The sequence below is a fragment of the Zonotrichia leucophrys genome, chromosome 11, assembly GCF_028769735.1.
Source record: "Zonotrichia leucophrys gambelii isolate GWCS_2022_RI chromosome 11, RI_Zleu_2.0, whole genome shotgun sequence".
Lineage (NCBI taxonomy): Eukaryota > Metazoa > Chordata > Aves > Passeriformes > Passerellidae > Zonotrichia > Zonotrichia leucophrys.
Window position 1 is genome coordinate 12,571,941 of NC_088181.1, and position 23,652 is coordinate 12,595,592.

Consider the following 23,652-nt stretch of genomic DNA (forward strand, 5'->3'; position numbering starts at 1 on the left):
AATAGCTGTAAATTCTCAAATACTGGAAAAGCAGCAGCAGATACAAAAGTGTCAGCTGCATGCTGCTATAGCTAACATGAAGCAATGCCAGAGAAATGAAGCCTTTTGAACTGAGAGAAACAGACTCCTCCAAACCCACTTCTATTGTTTGATTATTCAGGACACCCTTTTACACTGGCTCTCTCTCAAAAGCCCATTCTTCAAAAAGACCCTGGCAAGTTGCTGGGCAGAAGAGGATGACAAAAAAGACAGTACTTGGAGTGAGGCTCTCCTACCGCAGAGATGGAAGAGGAAATGCTGTGTGGAGCAGCTACAAGCAGGAACTTTGCAGACAATATCAACAGCAAGATTAGCACATTTTGCAGCCAAGAAAAATGCAAAATGCTGTCCCCTGGGACCAAGTCCTTGTCCCCTTTCCCTGGCTGCCCAACACAGCCCTGTTCAGGCAGCAGTGAGCTGCCAGGGTTGTTTAACCAGTGCCTGCCCCCAAGAAGAAATAAGCTGGGATCACAGTGGGAAGAGACAGTCCTTGAGCATCGAGCACTCGTCTGCACAAGGTGTGGGCAGCAGTTTACCTTGAGACTGATGCCAGAACTAGAAATACCTCCTTTCCCTCACCTACTGTTTGGTACTAGGAGAGTCAGACCTGGGAAAGACCTTAAAGTGACAGCTGAATCCCAGGGAATATAACAGGGCCTTTGGGAGACTGACACATCCCACAGTGTTCAAGGAAGCAGCGAGGAACCCTGAACTGCAGCTCTCACATCTTTTTCACAGAGAAAAGGGTGGCAGAAAGGATACTCAGAATTGCCTGACAAATTGCAACATGGTTGAAAAGAAAGCCCTCCGTAGACTCAAGCACATTTACACTTCAAACAAGCAACCATAAAGAAAACAATCCCAAAACCAATATCCTGAACACCCATGGAAGTGAGCACATTGCCCAGGAAATGAGAGCACACTGACTGCCCAAGGTGATCAGAGGCTTCCCCAGCAGCTGCGTGGGGAAATTCTGGCAGGGCTTTCCTGCAGATTTGTCATCTCATCTCCCAAGATTAGCATCAGAGAACAGACCGCACTAGCAGCGTGGCACTTTCTGCTTCCCGGTTGGATCAGGGCAGTCACTTCTCAGCCCCTTCTTTTTATCTAATAACTGGTGGGCAGAGAACACGATACACATCAGCCTTGTAGAGCACTTCTTAACCCTACTTGTACCAGGAAAGGTGCCCCAGTTTCAGCTTTGGTATCTCTCTACAAAACTTCCTCAGTAAGAAATCCATGCTTGTTTATTCTTTGAATACCACTGGAGTTTATGGAAATAAATATTTTTATCTAATACATTATTTCTTTTTCTCCCTTCACATCCAATTTTCTCCTTTTAGCAAAGGAAAAACAGTTTGAGAGACAATAAAATATAAGAACAAATAATACTTTAGAATTCAATGCAAAAAAATATGACCAAGGGAGCCATAAAACTAACTGTTAAAATTACCTTACAAGTGATTTCAGGGCATTAAGAATATGTCCTCTTAAGTTATCTTAGCCAGTCCCAGGGAGAGTTTATTCTAGGAAAAGAGGAACTAAAAATGACTGGCAATTACATTCCTGTTACAAATACTGTGATTTTCATGTAGACAAGCCCCAGAAAACAGCTTCCTCCCTTTAACTTCCTTCTTTTGTTACAAATAGCACGACTTTTATTTTTGACACTAGGTGGGTATCTCAAAGATTGGACCAAACCTTTCAACATGGATTAGTCACCAACCTTATGAATTTATGCAGACTTTGGAAATGAAAACAAGCAACTCATAACATGAGCTAGCTCACTCACTTGCTGCCTCTTTTCAATCTTCAATTTCATTCGGACCTGGATGCACTTTAAGGTGTATCTGTACAGATCCCATGAAGCAACCTGCATTTGGCGTTTGTGAAATGCACCCATCAAGTTGCCACAAAGGAAAATTACAGCATTGGCAAGGAGCTGCACGAGAAGAAAAATATTTACCTACTGCAGGGCAGTCTCTGATACTTCACCAACACACATATTAGTCCCATAAAACACAGTCAATCCCAGACCATGTCTCATTTCCTCTTACCCATCCCATAACAAATCATTGTTGCTATTACCCAGGATGGACCTGGCAGATGCAATCTGACTTTCACAGTCACAATAATGAAACAGAAAATGCTATGCTATCATTCAACATTTACTTGCAGGCACCAGTGTTTGGTTTGTGGAAAAGCAGGGCACAAGCTGCTGCCTCAGCATGCTGTGTGGAGCCTGGCACACCCTGCACACAGGAGCTGGGGGCTGCTGTTAATGAGCACACCCTGGTGCTGAATGCTGGAGCCCTGAACTGCCAGGCTGCGCTCCCAGCCGCTCTGGCACCCCAGGGCAGCAGTGGCCCTTGTGATCCGCCCTGTGGGCAGCGCCTGGTGAAGGTGGGTAGACCCACCTGAAGGAGCACAGGTTGGGAAGAGTGACTGTGACTGAGCTAGGCATGTTTTTAACAGTTTAGTTTAAAAATTAATTTAACAGCCCTGATTTTTCCACTTAAGTCAGAAAAACAAAATTGCCCTGTAGATTCAAAAATTTGCAAATTTACAAAAAGCCTAAGGGATTTTGGGGCCAAGGTCCAAATCCACGAACTTGAAACATCAATGGAACTTTTCTTAATAGAACAGTTATGCCAAAAGCAAAGGGAAGCTTGACTAGAGTATTTTATTATGTAACCAAGCTATTTCCTTACCTGAAAAGGAATGCGTTCCTTATTTCCTTCAGATGTTACACTTACCACAGTTAAAACAACAATATGGGAGAGAGCAGAAACAACACTAATTATGACAGCACCTCTCATCCCAAAGGGTAGCATGGTATAAACTGTGAAGATTATGAACAGAAAGAATGGCACCTTTGGAAAGAAAAAGAAAAAATAAGAAAGAATCACACATACATGTTAGTAGGTAACTGCCAGAAATCACTACAGAAACAGGAGCAAGGCAGTGGGATTTTTACTCAATTTCAGGCTGAACAATTAGATATTGATGTTTCAAAAGACAGTTAAAACCATAAGGATAGTGGTAGTTCTAGGAGTTTTGAGGAATTAACAGTTATAGGTTCATAGACAAGATGGGTTAATGTGACATATCACCTATAATTTTTTCACTTGTCCTTGCCCTTTATTCTGAACTTATCCTTTACAGCTGGAGATGCACTTTGGATGCACTTTGTACTCACAAATCAGGAACAGTGTGTTGCAAGGCTAGCAATACTGAATCAGGTTTCTCACCTGTTGGAAGATATTTCTCTAATTTTAACATCACCCAGTCACATGTGTAGGTTTGCTTTGTGTTTGATAAAAACCGAAAATCCAACCAATACTTCCTGGTCCTCCCACAAGAGAATAACCTTTATTACCACTAACCACATATTTAGCTGCACACCTTTTATAAAATGCACAACTGAACTGCTCCAGATCAGTGGGAAGGTTTGCAAAACTTGAATTCATATTTATAGACTTGTTACAATTGTCAACTTGTATACATAGGGAAAGTAACAGCCCTGATCAGAGGAATATATTGCAGCATTCCTGGCTCAGCTCCATCTCATCACAGCAACTAAATTGTGCCTCTCCAGACAAGAGCTTCCTTCGAGGAAGTCTCAAGGTCCAGTCTGCCCTTAAATATTTTCCCAGAATAGACTGTCTGATTATTGCTGTCCCAGTCAAACTAACAGGCAAATAAAAGTTTTCTGTCTATATCTTACTACTTTAACTGGAGTAAAAACATTTTTTTTCTGCCATATTTGCAACTCCCATCACACAACATTCTGAATGCTGTGTGATAGTTTTAGAAGCACAAGAAAAGGATGGACAAGCAAAAGCCATACCCCATTTAAACAGCAGCTTTAATTAGTGATAAATTCATAATTTGAGGTGAAATTCTGAAGTAACTCTATTCACTTTCAGAGTAGGGCGTCCTTATATTTTAGACTTAAAATCAATAAGAATGAATTATTACTACATGACGGCACCACATTGGCTTGCAGCACTGAAAGCAGCAAAACCAAATCGTGCTTTGTTACATATTTGCATTTATACTTAAGATCAATACATTTGGGGGTGGGGGGTGGTTCCTAAGGTAATAGCCACTTCCTTAAGGTAAAAAATACCAAACAGCAACTCTAAATGTACAGTGCTGGATCCAGGCCATAATACAAATCAGATTTGGGTTGCTTAGCTGATAATTTATATCTTTCATTATTCAAATAAAGAAGGGAAGGGGCAGAGTTCATAAAACAAGATAAAAATTAATTAAAACTCTTCTGCTTGCATTATGAGATCCTAGGAGGAGTTTCCTACAAATTATGATATTTTTGGCTTCATGAAATCACCCATCTTCTGATCAGAGATAGCAAGCAATGAAATTTAGCCACACCCAGCAATGCCAGGATGTGTCATTAATCCTTATTGTTCCTTCACCTCTCACACTGACTTAAAAACCTGCTCCCTAGGGCACACCCAGCTCTGGAGTCCTTTATACATTTCTTGAACACTTCTCTGATCCAAATAAATTAACAAAGCAAGTATTATTAACAAAAAAAAAAACCCAAAAGAAATCAGAGATGAATTAATAGTAATTAAGATTTAGTAGAAATCCTAAATAAAAATCCAATTTAATTAGAAAAATCCAATTCATCACTAACGATGCAATTCCCACCTCGGTTTATGCAATTATCCAATTTTTTCACTGAAATGTATTTTCACTATAATCCAGAACACCAACTAAAATTACTGCAACAAATCAGTGAAGCCAGTTTTTAGAAGTTAACCTAAATCTCAGAAGAGTTATCGCACAGTTACAACATCCTGAAAGACTGAAGCACAGAGAAACATCCACAGCTGACCACCAGCCCTATGTGAGTACCAGAATGAGCAGAGCGTACCCACCTGCTCCCACAGCTGGTAGTCACTCCCCGTTTCAAAGAGGGAGACGTATCCCACGGTGAGGAAGCAGAGCCAGGCCACGAGGCCGAAGAGCGCCAGGCAGCGGCGGAGCAGGGACTCCATGCACAGCAGCAGGTACGTGAGCGCAAACACGGCCAGCGCCGCGCACACCGCCACCAGGAACGGCAGGTGGGAGCCAGCCTCCTGCAAGGAAACAAGGGCTACAGCTGCCACAAGTGTCCCCTTCAGAACAGGGAATAATGCAAATGTCCCCTCCACAACAAGGAAAATCTATACTGCCCTGGAAACAGCTTGGACACCTCTGAAATAAGTTAACCTGGGTTTTTAAGTAGACTAGCTGTGGCAGCATGAACACCTTCTGATATTCACATATACAGAGCTAATATAATAAATACTATTATAGACACTCAGGAAGGCAAGATGGGAATGAGCTTCCTGCAAAGGCAAAACAAAGGGTTACAGCTGCTACAAATGTCCCCTTCAGAACAATGCAAGATGCATCTATACTGCCCTGGAAAGACCTTGGACACCTTGGAAATAAGTCAACCTGCATTTTTAAGTAGAGCAGCTGTGGCAGCATGAGCACCTTCTGATATTCACATATACAGAGCTAATATAATAAATACTATTATAGACACTCATTCTACCCTGTCCCACTTCTTCTAAGTTCTTCTAAGCCTTCTGGTGTTTACATTTTTGTAATGGAGTTTCTCACGCACTTTTCAAGTAAATAATGATTGTTTTGCTTTCCTTTCTGGAGGAGGAGAAAATTGATGGACTGTTGGTTTGGCCAGTGTAGTAGAGAGGCAGCAATTTCATCCCCCAATCCATGGTCACTTTTGAAAGTCTATAAATATAGGAGTTTGGAAATAAACTGCCCTCTTCTTGCTTTGGACATGTCATCTTGTGTGTGTTGTTCATTTCAGGTCCTACTGCAACACTACCCCAGTTCCACTGCTATTATTTTCCAAAGGAGCTTAAAAGGCAAACCCCAAACCGCTAAGTTCTAACTACACTGTGTCTATAATGTAGATATGCCCAAAGAAATGGATTTAGAGCTCAAACTTGGCTAAAGAGGAGTGTAACAGTGCTCTAAGTTTCATGGAAGATAAATTGTTAAAAATAGTGTTCCTGCTTTTCTTCCCTCCCTAAGAAATAAAAGGCAAAAGGGATACAAGTGCAAGTGGTAAGATTTGATTTGCTGCTAAGGAGAGACTTGAAGACCCTTTATCATGAAGCTGTTTGGAAAGCAGAGTTAAAAGGCAATGAAGCATTAGAACAGCTACTTTACTACCTTTTTACAACATTATCTTTAAATCAACTCCTCTTCTTACCAGCTGTCAGTTGAGCTTGTACAACACCAAATTTCTTTACAAAAAATCAAATTACACCACATAACAAAAAAAATCTGTAAGCTGCATCTTTTCTATGCCTATAGGACCACCGCTCTTCGTTAACTAAATATTGATTCCACTGATCACCCATAGTACTAGGAGGTTCCTATTGTGCTTTTATTAACAAAAAAAAAAAGAAAAATACTTTAAAAAAAGGAAATTAACATCTGCAAATCTTTTAAGAAAAGAACCACCTCAGGAATAATGTGATGAAAAACCAACAAGTCACCATAATATGAGAAATGCAGGACATTTTAGCTTCTGCTCTTGCTCCTTCCTTGGCCCTTTTAGGACTTACTATCATAGCTAGCATTCAACACAGATCAGATCTATAGAATACAATACAATACATATGTACATACATACAATACAGATGTATAGAATAGAAAAACAATCCTTATAGTAATTGTGCAGGTGCCTGACAATCTCTCCTCTCTTCCCACCATTTCAAAATCATACACAGTAATACATGCACGGTTCCTTGATATCTTTCAGCACTGCAACTTTGATACCATGTGGCTCAAAATATTATACAGCCAAAAAGATTCAGTGTGCTGTCAGAGCGACTCCTTATCCTCTCTGCAAACACAGAACACACACAAAATTTACTCACAGCAGTAACAAAGAAGATGATGATCAGAGTAGTCCAGAAGAGGATGGCGATGAAGAGCAGCAGCAGCAGGAGGGGATGCTGCTGGCTGGTGTAGCGGTACTTCTCATAGAGCGGGTCTGAGATCCTGCCCTCATCGCCCTCGTTGAAGAAGTATTTCCCTTTAGCTGGCATCTTCTCCCAGGCTGGCTGCTATTTCTGCTGTTTCTCTCAGTTCCCAGTGCACACAGTGACACAGCTGAAGCCACTGCTTCAAAGAGAAGTTTTGTCGTTTGGCTGCTGCCTCTGTGATCTTCAGGCACACCGAGTAACCACGTTCTCTGGTTTTACATCTCATGAGCAGCAGCTTCAGATTCCCAATGCAATCAAAGGCAAGAATTAGCCTCCCCAAAACCACAGGCAATTCATCATCAGCACTAAGCATGAAGCTCCAGATCAACTTGCATTGTTGCAGACAGGTGTTTTTGGCATGAGACTTTTTTAATTATTACTTTGCAAGTCTCAAACTCCTTTCCATAAGCTTGAGTCTCACTTCCTGGGATGAACCCTGCAGAGAGACAGGATTAGTAAATTCATAGGTAATAATACACAATGTTCCCCAGGGGGGAGGGAATAAAAACAGTTTATTCCTTAAACTTTCCTTGAACTTTCCACCTGCGTGCTGTGACCAGTGAGCAAGAGCAGCGTGCTGTGGTGGGTGGGAGCCCAGGAGCCTCGTGCGTGGGCAGCACTCACCAAGGGCTGCTCTGCAGGCTCCAACATTTTCATGTACAAGTGTGCTACATGGGGCTTTTCCTTCTGAGCAAATGGCACAGCTCCTGTGAGCGAGCTGGGAACTGAATGCTCACAGCTCCTTGGAAGTTGTGTGCATCTGTGTGTGTGTATGTCATCTTCAATCACAATACACTTGGCACTCTTTCTCAAAACATGCATCTTAAAAATTAAGACATCCTCTTTTATTAATTTCAGACTTTAATTAGGGCATAGAAAAATGAGAAAAGAATTTTCTCACAGCTGTCCAAGCCAAAATTCATTAAACTTTTTTTTAAAGATATTAAGTATCTAGATCTGTAAATTTCATTCCACTTTAAGTGATACTGTTCCCAAAGCAATACATGTGTTCTGCTAACAATGAACATTAGGGAATAAACTGTATTGTTCATTTCTAATGACCAGTGTTTTTCAAATACGTTCATCAATATAGTTCATTCAATGCCAAGAGCCATAAAAAAGAAGCACAGGGATGTGATGGAGGGAAGCATGAAAAACAGGATTTTGTAAGTCTTATTAAAACTTGATAACAGGACCACAGCTTCTTTGCCACTTGACTGCTGTCTCCATGGTGCCCAAGGCCACTGCTCCAGGGAGAAAGAACCCACTAAACCTCACTTCTTTTTTTTCCTCAGAAAAGCCAAATCCCAGCCAGTTACTTTCAAAAACCAAATGCATAACTGCACACACACATTCAGACTGCTTTCACACTAAAAGCAGGAAAAAGTTTCAGAAACCATAGTGAGCAATTCTGCCTCTGGTAAATAGAGCCAAACACTAACATCCTATCCAATTATTAATGATCAAGCAGGCAAAACCAGATATACCAACAGTGAGAGTGGATCAAAAAAACAGTGTACTTTTGCAAAATAAGAAACTAGAACTTCTTTCCAGAGCATCCCCCAAACTTGGATTAATCACAAAAAAAATCCCATATTGCATCACTCTTATTCAGTAATATCCAGAATAAACTGACATTTATATTAACATATAAATACGTATACATGTATAAAAAGAAAATAAAATTGAATCTTTCCCATTTATAGTTAATGGTATACCTAATATCTCACCTGTACTGGCTATTACTGAGCTCATCATAATTAAAATCCTCCCATTTTTCACTTTAAAGAATTCTTTAGGTACTCACACCATTTTCATGTGCATAATAATGCTCTTGAAAAGAAGTGTGAATCTCAGAAACCACTGACACTTAAAGGAGAGATGTAGGAGAAATTGAAACATTTGCATCATGTTTTACTGCATTTTCCAAGTCAAAGGAAACTGCACTATTACTTCACTTGGGTGTAAGCCAGTTTTTCCTGAAGAAGAAACTCTCAGACGGTGTGCACAGGGGCAAGTATTGCAATCTGAATTTGTCTTTCAGTAACAAAGACAACACACTCCAGACAGGGGGCAGGTTTGGCCTCTGATGCAGCAGAGAGGCAGAGAGCTCAGCAAACATCCTGAGGAATTCCTTCACCATGGGGCTGGGGGTGCAGGAACTCACTCTGCCTGATGTGAACAACTGCATGAAAGAGATGACAGGCTTGCTGTCCCAGTTCCTTCTAAAAGTATATTTCAGATCAAAACCAATGAAGATATTCTTTAATATACTTGCAGAAATATGATTTTGACGGTTATTTTTATGATAAAGATGTATTTTGAGAGGGAACTTTTTTTCCAATTAGCAGAATCCATTTTCAAAAAATAACTATTAATTACTAAGCAATAATAAATCCACAATTATGTGGAACAAATTATCCTGTCTTGGGCTACTTTAATATTAAGTCCAGGAAAAATTACTTCACAGCTTGCTTTCTGTAACTTCTCCTGACTATGTCAATGAAAAAACAGTACCAAGAACTACATCTATCCTACAGGATTATGCTGTGTGGCTGTGGCTCAGTTATCTGATGCTCAAAAAATGAAAAATGGGTGCAGTGTCAGCTTGGCACTCTCTCTGCATGTTATTGAAGAGTTTTACAGGACAGTAGATTGAAGAGACATGTCTTTTCAATAGTCTAGGCCATTTTAATTAAAAAGAGATTGATATCTCATTGATTTGTTTCTTCCTGGCTGATCTCTGTAGATATGCACTACAAGTAATTATGAATGACCCCTGGGTCATACAATTTTCTTCTCAGAACTCTACCAGGCAAAGAAACTCCCCAACAGTACTTTATTGATTTACCAAGAACCCATAATGCACCACATAAATGCTACTTTGAGGTGAATAATTCCACTCCAAATTACTTTCAATTTGCATCCCATGTCCCCCTGCCACTACCACCTCCCTTTTAAAAAAGTCCCCACTTTGTGTCTTTCCTCCTTTGAATTTTTTCCATCAACCTTTTGGAAATGTGGAAGGTAGATTTGAGAGAGAAAAAAAGATTCTATCATGGGTGGTATCACAGATTGGGAAATAGATCAACTCACCATGCTTCTCTTTATACATTTAAGGATCATGTGAGGACTGTGCACCAGAACATCACTTTTACTCTTTTTGGTCATTGTTCCTGGAAGTTTGGCTGTTTTGACACACCAGGAAAGGTGTAACCCTGAAACAGCAACAGCCCACAAAAACCAAAGAACACTCCCAGAAGCACCAGAGGCAAACACACTGAGCCAAATAGGGACTGGATCTGGGCTGCTGCCATAAAGCCACAGAGTTCTGATCAGCAGCTGATCAAGAAAAAGTCTCATTTCTTTAGTTGCCTTCATTGTGTTTGGATGAAAAGAGAAGGAATTGTCACCCAGGTCAGGACCTATGGGAAGCAGCCCTGGCACTGTGGGTTAGAAACTGCACTGAGAGCCTCTGGGAGCAGCCACCAAACACACCAATATGATTCAGTCACATCTGTGTGAGCTCCATAGCCATTTGCCAGCCAATTAACATGAAGAATTTTTGCCCAGTGAATATGTAAGAACACTGGACATGTGAGAGGTATTAAAAAAACTAGCCAACAGAATACCTTCCAGAAAATGAACCAAAACACCTATTACCTTCCAAATCTATTGTGTTTCAGTGGGAACAAGGATGTGATCAGATTTAGCACCAGAACCTCTTCTAGGTAAGTGCTGGGCAAGACCTGACAAAACACAGCCACCTTTCACCTGCAACCAAAAAAGACAACATTTCTATCAACCACAGATCTAGGTATTGCCCTATGCTTTCCTTCCCTTAGATGGGAACTTTCAAGCACTGCTAAACTCTCCAGTCTCCTACTGACACAAAAATACAAAAAGCAATTATTATTTCATTAGCCTACCAGGCTTGGACTGAGGCTCTTTTATTCTCCCAGGCTAGTTAAAACTCTCCACCAGGCTTTTTGTCAATCCACCCATTTTCTGAAGACCTGGCTGAAGGCACACACCTTTTCTGAAGGCTCAACAGCTGTAGAATAGCATGGCCTGTACAGAACCTGTAGAGCCCAAGTGTTGTAAAGAACACACACCAGCCCAAGGGTGTGGATGCATGGGGTAGTTTCAGCCCCTTCCTCCCCAGAAATTGTCTGCATGGAGCAGTGTGAGGGCAGCTGGGGCAGGGAAAAAGGGGAGAGCATCCAAGACATGGAGAGAGCAGAGCACAAAATCAATCACATCCCACATCCCATCTCTGGAGCTCTGGCACAAAGAGCAGCCTCCCCTCAGCACTGCACAGTGGAGCAACAGAAAGAATGACAGAAGTCAGACTGATAACAAAGAACAGCTCTTGGGATGGCTTCTTTCACTCTCTGCACCCTCCCGCCACCCTCTCACTCACACACCAGGATGGACAGATAGCCAGTGATCACATCCTATTCCCTCTCTCAGGAGAATTACTCACAGCATCTCCTGACCAAGTTAAAGCCTTTCCAACCATAATCCAAGTATGTTGGAGTTCTGTTTTTAATTTCAAAGCTCCTGATATATTCACAAGTGAACACAGACACAGTAATCATCTGAATAACTTATATTTTTTCTCTTAGTTGTTCATTTGCCCAGAGCTCAAGACTGATCACCCAGAGCTGCCTGGTTACCAAAGAGCAGCGTCTGAAATATTAAAACAAGCTCTAATAGCAAGAACCAAATGAATCTATGCAAATTGTCTCATTCCTCTCAAAAACTTCTGTATAAAAGAAAGCAGAAACACTTTTTTCATCTTTAACTGATACAGAACCAGACAAACAGTGCAGTCTTGATTTCCATACCGTCTTTTGTTTCACACAAATAACAACAATGTTTCTGAAATTACTTTAGCAATTTCCATGACAAGAATGATTGCTAACTGTAATTACCCATTAGCAGATCCTAAAAGGGAATCAGGAATCTATAAACATGCAATAGAATAATTGAAGGAGATTAGTGGATGAATTATGAATCTCAGCCAAAAATAATCTCCAGTCTAGTGAAGTCCATGACTAGTTCAGTCTAGGAAATTAAATTCAGCAATACAAACATACACCACAGGAAATAGCATTCATGTTAAAGACAACACTTCTTCCTTTTAGACTTTGCTTTCAAACACTAACCTGCAGCCACTTTAGCTTCTTCTACCCATGCAAAAGTACTGAGTGGAGAGCAGGTGTGCTTTCAATGAATGATCTGTCTGCTAGCAGTGAGTTTCTTTACAAAGGTGAACCTTTTTTAATACATATTTTGAAGTTTTCATGTGAAATTTCACCTTCCTTAGCTACATTTAATTGTTGAAGGGCTTCTTCTGCAATACAGAAAAGAAAATCTTACATTCACCTTCTATTTTCTCAAAAAGTGAGCATACCCACTTCAACACATCAGCACTCAGAACTATATTTACATTAAAACACTAAATCAATACAAAGTTAGTCTGTCATTTTTAAAAAATTGACACATCAAAGTAATCAGTGACACTACATCACTTAGGGTTTGCCCTTGAACATTGAAAGCCCCAGCAATGATAGCGCTGAATGAGCTGCAAAGAAAGCATGGAAACTGAACTTTTAAATTCACATTCTTATTTCAGTCGATTGCTTCTTCTCATAATGTTTGTTCTCCAGTGCTATTTAAAGTAGGAATAAGTAACGAGTTGTTTAATTTGGAAAGAGTTTTTCAGTCTCCTGTACAAGTGGAAGATGTGAAATAACAGAGGCTGTGGTTTCATAAGCACCACCAGCCAGCCCTGGCCAGGCACAGGAGGAGGAGGAGGAGGAGGAGGAGGAGCAGGTCTCACCCAGGCAGAGCCCCCATCCTGCACCAAGCTCCTGCTGGGCTCTCTGCGTGCAGAGCCCACTCACCAAACACAGCATGGAGAGCCAGTTTGGGCAGGTCACTGCCCTGTGGGGGAGTGCAGAGGCAGCAGAGGCACAGATGAGCTCCTCAGCTGGCCCTGGGCTTGGAAAGGGAGAGCAAACCACAAGTAGGAAAGCAAGCACAGCACTGAGCTCTTAAACTGACTCATCACTTCTCACAGGTCCACAGCCTAAGGAAAGAACACGAAGAATACCACTGCTAAAGCTGGGGGCAGGGGGAGGGTGCTTGTTGCTCATTTTTAAATACCACTGTTATTACAGGATGTGCTTTGAAGAAAAAGATTACAGTCACAGAAAGAAATCTCTCTGCTACTGATCCAGGTAGGACAGAAAATGGTGACAGAATATGGTTCAGAAAAGTTATTGATAATTTAAGAGCTCACAAACTGAGTCAGTAAAAAAGAAAGAGGATTCCATATAACCAGACTGCTGCAACTGAACTACACAGGAGAGTTTACTACTGTTCTAAGGAACTTTTTATTGAGAAAACACATAATGGTTCAACCAACAAATCTATTAAGCCTTATAATTAAGTGCTGGGTCTGGCTCAGCAGGGTGGGGGAGGAAGCAGCCCTTTTTATAATACTGGTTTTCATAAGCAGCAAACTCCAGGGTGTAAAAAGAGACATCACACCAGAAGGGAATTGAGCTGTGCTTTGCATCTTTCAAAACCAAGGTGTGTGATTATTTCTTGACTTCCCGACCCCCTGTCACATCTTACAGATAAATTTTTGACTTTAGCTGATCTAAAACTGAGCTTACCACTGCAAAAGTCAATATTCCCCTTACACTTTCAGTTTTCATATCTATTTAAAATTCATGTCTTTGAACACCGTGTCCTCAGAAGCCAGAATAGCTTTTCACTGAGTAATTTCAGTTCAGTTATATCAAAAGCAGTGTGCTTGTGCCATTACTGAAAGTACTAAAACCTCTAATATTGAGCTATATAAACTGCAGGAAAAAAAAACCCTAAAACACAGACCATTAAACTTCAACACCATGCAGAAAAATATTTTCAGCTAAGACAGGAACAGGGACAGAGTCTCTGTGTGTCTAAGCCCCAGTAATTTCTACAAGAATATCCCTGATTTTCACAGAAAGTAAAACTCCTGACATTTTCAGAGGATCTATTTTTTAAGGAGAAAAAAAAAAAAAAAGCATCACACAAGGTAATACTGAGCCTTTACTGAAATCAGCAATAAAACAAAAATTCAAGAAAGGTGTGCTTGAATGGTCTTTTTTCTTTTTCAGGCATTATCTCATTTAGGTTACAGAATTATAACAAATAGCAAACAAAAAGCTCAGGCTGACAAGATTTCTAAGCTCAATATAGTTAATTACAACTAGAATGAATTCTCTGTCACCTGTTTGGCAAAATTATGAATATGCCTCAGATAATCTATTTCAGTAAAGCAGTCAAGAAGCAGAGATGTGGCAGAGTCAGACTACCAGGGTGTAACTGGAATCTTCTATTACTAGATACAACAGATGTGCAAAAAGAAAAAAATACAAAATATTTTAAAAAATCACTGTGAACAAGAGTGTAATGGGCATAACACATTGCTCTTTTTTTTTCCTGTCCCACAAAGTTATTTGAGGGGAATGCACAGTTCAGTACAGAAACCCAATGCTATTTACCCATGTCTAGGGTAAATAGTGTATTTGCACAGAGCAGGTGCAATCACAATATGGCAGGGACAGGGCAGGAAAAAGATAACACCTGCCCTGAGTAAGATAAGAAAGCACTTCCCATTTCAGTCAGGTCATCTAATACCAGTAAAACAGAGAAGGAGGCTCCTCACTCTCCTACCTACAATATTCCCACCCCACTGAAGTGAACAGAAAATCAAACTGGCATCTGAAATTCAAACAATGCATTGATATCAACAACAACTTTGGCTTTCTTGATTTTTTTTTTTGTCCTAGTCTAATTTTTACAGAGCCAAGTATTTTTCTTAAATGTTTTTGTCAGACATGGTTGTTTCTAGCTGAATTTCTGCTTACTCACCTCTTCCCTAACAACCTCACCTCTCCCAGGCCGAGAGATGGACACAGAAAGAATGTGACTGTGCCTCAGTACCTGGAGCAGGGCACTGCAGGGAGGTACTGCAGCACAAATATTTTTGTTAATGTATACAATGTCCTTTACTAAAGCAAAGGCTTCATACAATTTAAGGAAGAAGGGGGGAGGTAAGGAGACAGATCAAATCCAATCCCCTTTTATTTAATGACTAGTACTTCAATACTAAGTCCTATCAAATACCTGTTTTAAAAATCTTATTTCTCTATACTATTCAGTACAGGGAAATTTTAATGTTCCCCAAACTAACCATGCAACATTTGTTACACCACCACATCCGTACTTCACAGCCAAACAAACTAAAAGCAACACTTGCAATAAGGAAGTTCCCTCCCTTGGAGGTTAAATACTAAAAACACCACCAAAGAGACAGACTTTTCTGATGGAAGCATTATTTCTGGAATCATAGCCAACCTGAGGACACAAAGTTGTCAAACACCCACAACTCTCTTTTAGAAACTGTTCCAAAATTCAATACCTGGTTTTGGAAAGGTCCTGTGTGGAGTCATTCTGAAATAAAACAATGATAAAGGACTGAAAATCTCAGAAATCTTCTACTTGATAGCAACACACTAAAAAAATGCTCGTAGTTGTATACATATTTTTCATTGACCCAGACAAAGGGCCACAGGAGCCAAACATTCACAAGAGCCTGGTCGGGTGCTTTGGATCACAAAGAGGGAGCCATGGGAAGCAGTGAGAGCTTTCCAGTGACAACCAACCTGCCTCATGGAATTTTGTTTCCACACTAAGTTTTGATTGCCTACTAAGATACTAAAATGTCTGAACACAGATCTAATCACTATCACTCTTCTTGTTTCATCTTATCTTTCATCTTGCCAGTTCCAAAGATTGTTTGACAGCCAGCCCTGCCAAACCACCCCCAATGCCAAGAGGCCACTTGCACCATGCAAAGCACTGACTCACCAGGGGAAATGGGGATATCTCACCTGGCACAGCTAAGGCAAAGCAGGCACTTGCAAATTAAATTCTCCTGAAGCAGCTTTATCCTTTGGATTTGCTGATACTAAAGCCAGTTAACGAGTATTAAAGCAGAACTAGTTAATTCCAGACCTAAAATAATACCACAGACATGGCAAATCTTCAGGATGTGGCAGAAGTCACTTCCCAAAAGAGCCTGCAGCTGGTGCCCCACAGCCCCAGGAGGTTTACAGGAGAACCTTCCAAACTGAGGCATCTCTAACACTGAGTGAAGGCTGCCCTGCTCAGTGCCCAGCCAGCCCCAGGGCTGGGACTTCACCCACCCCAGCAGCACTGGGAAAGCATTTCCACCTGCACTGCAGTGCTGAGCTGTGCACAGCACACCATCCACTTTTATTTACTGGGACCACTGATAAGAAACACATGCTTGTTGTTTGCTTACCATTACAGGATACAGGATTCATTGGCAAAATCCATATTTCTCCACTCCATCATGGTCTGTTCCATCATTTTGAAATTCCTGCAGGAGAGTGAGTGCAGCCCACTCAGGTTAAATCCTTGACACTAAGTCTTTTGATGTACCACACGTGGGAGCCTGCAACAAGACAGGGAATCTTTACTCCAAGGACCACTGTAGGCATTAATAATACTTTATTTCTTCCCTTCATAGTTAAAGGAAGAAAAATCTACTTCATCTCCATCATACATTTTATGAATCTTTACTCAGATAATCAACAGAAGAAAAAGTATTTAACTGTATTGTGACATGAATATAACTTGATTGAAACAATCACAGCTGGAAATGTCTGAGAAGAAAGCTCAAGAGTGATGAGAGGCATTGTCTTTATGCTAACTGATCCCAACATTTTTTTAAGCAAGACCTGCATGACAGCAAAGGGAACTCTGCTAAAAATAGGATAAAAATGTTTTACTAACTTTCACAGCATCACAGATAATGAAAGTTCTACTTTTCCAGTAAGTTTTGTTACACATAAAACCAAATAGCAGCAATTAAAAAAAAAACCTCCATAAAGGGTAACTTAAATTAAAAACTATATAACTCAAAACAATTTAAAATATTGCAGATCAGCAAATATGACAATATGGCAGGAAAGCAGCTGGAAAAAAAAACCCAAAAGCAGACCAGCAAAACATTCCTTCCCTGGACCTTGTAACTCTGGATAAAGACTTGTCTAGTGCTAGTGTGGAAATTAAGAGATTCTGACACTAAATTTGCTTGTCTTGGAGTACCAAAGGGCAGAAGTGCATATTCCTAGGATGCTGTGAGCCGAAAATTGTGTCTCCAGTTAGATAAATGACAAAGACATAGTTAGGTATCATCCTTGAACCCAGCGCACCAGGTATCTGGTAGGGGAATTCATATCACACATAACAGCTCCTGGCTTTGTCACACTCTCTTCCTGCTTTACCCTCTTCATACACATTCTGGGAACAGCTCTTCAGATATGAGAAAATGTCAAAGTTCAACACCTCAGCACAGTACCAGGCTCTGGCAGGAGCCCTGGCTCCTCACTGTTCCTTGTTGGAATCCCGTGCATACCCACCAGGGGCACAAACCAAGAGGAGCAAAAGGTTGCACAGAAATGTTGAACAATGACCCAAGGAGAGGTCCAGAGCAGGAAATCAGAATTAAGATGGCACTGAGGAGCCTGATTCAAGTCAAATAGCTGTGCTGGGAAGAGAGTATCAGCATCAACTTCACTGCTCATCCCAAAGCTCTGTCCCTGGGGACCCACTCTGGAAAGCAGAAGGCAAAGGAAACTGCCAAATAATCGGCACAAAATTAGAGTGGATGCAAAGTACTGTTACACAAAAAGAATTGAAGTAAATCTACTGCCATTTTCTGTTAATTTTTGCTAAAATATACAAACTACTTGAACCACAACTCAAAACAGGCACTCCACTCTGCCACAGTGGGTTAAATGTCCAGCCCATACCTAAGTCCTGGGACAGCTGTGGCCATTTCCATTAGATTTTGGCCAGGAGTTAGCTGTACCTAGCCAAGCCCTACATGCATCAGCATTCATAAAAGTTGGGTGAAAGATGGAAAAGATTGTTACGTAAAAGGTCAAAACCCTGACAAAGACTTTTGGGAGCCTTGGAGAGAGATGAGAAGAAAAGCCACAAGAGATCTCAGAGAACTCATCTGAAAAGGCAGATATGAATCTGCTGTGTCTGTGCATGCGTAACAGCAGATAAAAATTAAACTTTGTTAAACCTGTTACATGTACAATTTGGAATGCCCAAATAAGCTGCTGCTTTACTTTCACTGTGTCACGTATCCAGTACTAAGGATGAATCTCTGATAATCACAAGAGATACCTTGTGTTCCTTTGAAATGGACCTGTGTCATCTGGAGAGCAGCACATGGGGAGGATGCTGAATAGTTAGAGCATCCCAGAAATATCAGAGTGCCTTTAGAAAAAGAAACTGTGACAGTTTTTAAAAATCATCCTTATGAAGGTGCTTAGTTGTAATTCATACTTATAACGCACCTTAGAAAATTACAATGTGATTTGGAGAATAATGTAATGACTATACTAAGCTGACAAAGTTTCACTGACTTTGACTTTTTTTTTTTTAATTTTTTAAATCCATGTCTAAAAGCATTATTTTGTCCAGAGCCCTCAATAAACAGTTCTATGCAAGATTCCTTTCAGGTAAAGAGGGATGAAGGTGCTGCTCCCTAGAAGTGTCCTCAGGATCGGATTCTGGGGATATTCCTGTCCTACACAGACATTATAAACAAAGATAATGCACAGGAGAAATACTTCACATCAAAATGTAAAGAGAAGAGAGTTAAAAAAGAAAAAGGTTCTCTGTGTTTGTAACTGAAGTTCCTCAGAGGCACAGACCAGTCTGCTGATAAGCAGCAAGTTTCCGGCAGTAAAGTGATACACAAAGTACTTGGAGCCAATTTTTGATCTGCAAGACAGACAAGCCTCTCTGCATTCAGCACTCACCACAGGCACCTATTTCCCTAGCAACAGCTTGTGGGGCGCTTTCATTTTGACTGAAGAACATTTAACCAGTTACATTATGAGCCCTGCACCTTGCTGCTACAGCAGCAGTTGCTTTTCACACCTACCAAATTGTTCTTTGTGTGGCATTGAGCTGCTGGATCAATGCTGCACCTGCAGCACAGATTTGTTTTACCGTGTTTTGGTGGTTTGGGCTTTTTTGTTTTTTTAATTATCTGAACTTTATCAAGCTAAAATTGGTCAAAAGTGGAAAAAAACATCAAAACTTTACAGTATTAAAAAAGGTAACTTAGTTACTTCGTAGCATCCCTATTACTTTCCAGATGTTTCCTTTGTTTGAAGTTTGGCGTATTAGAATACAGAGAAGTACACAACTACAGTCGTGTATGTAACAAATACAGTCCTGGATTAATGTTAGGGAGACTTAAATCAACCAAAGGAGACAGAAAATGTACCAAAATAATAATGCAACATCAACTATTCACCATCAGATTAAATGGCATAATGAGGGGTTTTTTCTTAAGTGCCAACAATTGAGAAATTACAATCCAGGAAGTAACTATTCAAAACTAAGAAAAAGCAATATCTTTCAATGAAAATGTAATTGAACTACACAACTCATCCATCCCAAGTTTATCTTTAGATGCTGGGGAAGGAAAAAACAAATTTTCATGAATACTATGCCCCAACAAAATACCAACTACTAATGGCCATAAGCCATAGCCTAAAGATCCAACCTGCAGGTAGTTTATTAAAGACAGCCATGATTCACAGAGCTTGCATTGTGCACAGAGCCCCAAGGACAAAGCCAGCAGTTACACACAAGGAAAGTTCTCAACCAAACCCATGTATGAAGCACCTCAGGAGCAGGTCTGGGAAGAGGAGCCAGAGCTGAGAGTTCACTGGTCAATTCTTCCCTGGTACATCAGGGAGCTCCTGTAGAAGCACAAATCACCCATTTAATTCGTGTCAGCCGTTCAAAATTACTTCTCTCACTGAAGTTGTACAGCACAATTAAGGAGAAGGCCTGAGAGTCAACTATTGCCAAAAGCACAAGAACATTATTTCAATAACCACATCCTGTAGTTAAAACACAGTAAATTCCAGAGCTATTTTTCTCCCTTGTAATCCCATATTTCCATCTTGTGAAAACACAAATTCTCAAAACCTCCTGAAGCCCTTAGCCCCTGTGTGAGAAGGACAGCAAATGTGTTTAAAGGAAAGAACTCAAATTCATTTCTTTCCTCCTTCCTAGGGATTTGATCCTGGCAGACTCCAAGTGTGTGGTATCCCCTTTCTTCTCTCCTAAAGGAACTGACCTAATACCAATATCCAACCACAAAAGATGCAAACAAAATAAATGAATAATCACAAGACATTTTAGGAATATTTCCAAGCTTATAAGATGCAGATAACTTTGGACTATAAAAAGTTATTACAGCAAACATCTTTGCTGGCACTTAAATATTTGCTGGACTTTATTCTCATGCTTCCAGAAACATATAATTCCTGGAGGAGAATGTCTGTTCAGCTGTGGCAGGAAGCACAATGCTGGGCTTTAAATATCACATAAAATAATAATTAAGTTATTGTGTAATAGCATTATATTTTCAAAAATAAATACATAATTAGATAAGAATGCATAATGTTAAGGACAGCAGAATGCCCATGCTTCAGCTCCCACTGTCAGACATGGTGGTTACAGAAACAACACAGCAACCAGAGCTGTAAATTCACTTCCAGAAACTCAGGGGATCCCTTAACACCAGCTTTTCAGCAGCAAATGGAATCAGCCCCTCTGAACAACGGTGTGACAGAGGAGGGGCTGGAATCACGAGGTTCCTTTCATCTGGGTCATGTGGCTGAAACCCCAGCGGTGTTTCTGGGTGCAGCTGAAGCTGACACTGCCTTATTGCCCAGGTACAGCTGGGCACCTGCCCGAGCAGCACACCTGACCCACAGGGGAGCCCACGTGTGGAACAGGAGGTGTCTGGGGTGTGCTCAGCTGCAAACGCTTCACACCTATTCATAAATCACCATCCTCCCTACACACAGGGTTTAGGTCAGTTTAATGAACAGAAACAGGAAGTTTTGCTATTCATTTTAAAGAAATAAAATTATCACAGATCCTGGCTCTGGCTCCACCACTGGGGTGTCTACAGTAATATTTGCTCAACAAGTTTCTCCTCCTCACCACTTATTCCTATCTTGTTGCCACACCATTCTTTCAGTATGTGCATGTCACTGTTTCTAGGACTACAGATCAACACAAAAACAACCATTTGTCTCTCCTAGGTTTTGTTCCTTTCTGCCCAAGAGGCAGACAGGGTCAGTGATGGTGCACAGCAGCTTGGAGTGCAGCTCAGCCAGCACAGCTGAGAGCAGATGGCTGCAGAGCAGAGGCAGAACAACGAGGTGACAGCAGGAATGTGCTCCTCAGCCTAAGTCAGAGGGAGGAACTGTGCTCCCACATGTGCCCCAAGATGAGGAACAACCCAGAGAGATGCTAGGCAAGAGCCAGGAACAGAAGAGATCAGCTCCTCAGGAGAAAACAGACCTCTCAATGCCTTTGGCACCAAGCAAGTAGTCAGGGTGGTCTGAAATTCTCTATTTTAACACATGACAAAAGCCATTAACAGTTCAGTTATGCACAGTCTGTGATCTGCAGGAAATATTCAAGACTGTAAAAAACAGGGACAGATAAATATATGCAAGCAGGGAAGACTCACTGCAGTCAGATTGGCTCACCCCACCTCTGAAAACTGAATGAGGAGATCCAAGATGCATTCCCAGAGTGGGGAGGAGAGCTGTAATTGCATCATTTTTCTAGATGAGCAGTGTCAACAGCTCGGGCTCTGAGTGAGTGCTGAGCCCGTCAATGCCCTGTGAGGTCCCTGGGGCACGGTGCTATTGGAAGTGATGACTTTCACAACAGGCTGCTGAGCAGGATCCAGACACAAATAGGAGAGAAAGAAGAGCTGCTACTTTATTTTTCTGTAAGAGCAAGAACACACTGCCAGTACTTTGGGCAACTTCCAGCAGCCAAATTGCTGTTAATGTCCAGAACACTTTCCACTTTTGTCTGGGAGCTTCCAGGATGAGTAAATAAGACCTCATGTACTCTTATTTCTATCAACATTTCACAGAATGAAAAAGCCAGAAATAAATCAGACTTGCTAGAATCACCCTGTGAGCACCACTCACATCTTTTGACTGCCAGGTTTATGCTTCCACCAGTAAACACACTTCAAGTCTGCTACCTAAAAATGCAGTCATTTCACACAGAGAAAAAAAAAGATGCTCTTCCCTTCCAACTTACAATTTTTGCATGGCAAGAAATACACCAAAAGGAAAAGTTTAGCTCACTCTTTTAGACAGAAGCGAGTTAAGCACACAAACAGAAAAAATATCAATCATTTGTGACCAATTTGTAGCTTCTAATATGCTTTTTATCTTGCACACCTTCTAGAGGCCAATCTCCAAACCAAGTATTTTTTGCATTTGATTACCAGCCTCAAAAGCCACATGAGTTCACAGTGAGAAAGAAAAAGCCAAACATTTACATTTTTAGAGTGTTTCTGATGTAACACAATCTGCAAATATTTACAAACCAAACCCCACACACTAACACTTCATTTATTTTTGTTGGTTATAAATTAATTTCAACAAAGGAAGCAGAAACCACTAACATACAATATAATGCACAATATGACAAACCCCATATTCATATGTACCACTGAGTCAGCCCACTTCATCCAGGAACTAACATCCAAGTGTTTCAGGGTAAGAAAAATCATAAGCCATATGCAACCCTTCAGTGACCTTACCTGTGCATGAAACAGGCAAATCTACATTTCTAGGCACTCTATGTATTACACAATGACATAAAAATGCTGTAACATTCATTTAAATCATAAAACAATGGTTTACACCCAAACTTCTAGTACTTGATCACCATGCTAAGCCTAAGAGTACAGACCTAAAACAAGGAAGAGAGGGAATAAAATGTGTCTGGTAGGAATTTTTGTTTAAATCCACTCCTTAAAATGACTGTTAGCAGTTACTGTGTTCAGGTACACACACATTGGACTATACCAATAATTTCATCAGTGTCTAATTGCTTAATATACCTATAAGCATATAAGCACAAAGATGATAAAATATGATAAAATAAGTTGACATTAATAACCAAACAGTCAAAACTTAGGTCTCAAAACACCAATTGCTCCACAGCATTTTTACAAAAAGACACTCAAAGTGTCTTTTGAAACAAAACACTGAAAGTGTTCAGTGACAAGCATAGAAAAAGGCTTTCTATATCTTTCACACAAGCTCCCAGCTTTAGGTGGAGTTCAAAAAAATGTGTGTGGGGGAGACAGCAGATCTGCAAGAAATGTGCAAAAGTTCAAGTGACGTTCAAAGAAAACCAGTGGGGTACAAGAAAAAAGTGTCTCATTAGGAAACACACTGTACACTGTCATCTGCAGACATCAAGCACAAATTCAGAAAGCATTAAGACAAGTTTTATATTTAGACACTAGTTAGTGTCTAAATATGATGAACATGGAAACCAACACTCGCTGAACTCTCCACCCACACCACTGACTTATGAAATCCTG

The 23,652-nt window shown here is 40.6% G+C and overlaps 1 protein-coding gene across 6 annotated transcripts in view; it reads right to left on the reverse strand.

Annotated features, from left to right (window-relative positions):
• ADCY7 (adenylate cyclase 7) overlaps positions 1-23,652 on the reverse strand; it is a 60,438-nt gene that overhangs the window by 25,992 nt on the left and 10,794 nt on the right. For 3 of the 6 annotated variants that reach the window (XM_064723096.1, XM_064723101.1, XM_064723095.1), the window contains 5 exons: positions 16,474-16,626; positions 6,975-7,518; positions 4,950-5,150; positions 2,751-2,912; positions 1,832-1,981 (listed from right to left, as the gene is read on the reverse strand). In XM_064723096.1, coding sequence (XP_064579166.1) covers positions 1,832-1,981; positions 2,751-2,912; positions 4,950-5,150; positions 6,975-7,145 — 684 coding nt within the window. In that variant the 5' untranslated portion in view covers positions 7,146-7,518; positions 16,474-16,626. Of the gene's footprint in view, positions 1-1,831; positions 1,982-2,750; positions 2,913-4,949; positions 5,151-6,974; positions 7,519-10,745; positions 10,857-12,253; positions 12,442-16,039; positions 16,164-16,473; positions 16,627-19,892; positions 19,916-23,652 lie in introns of those variants that run through there. The other 3 variants (XM_064723098.1, XM_064723100.1, XM_064723099.1) reach the window with 3 other exon arrangements.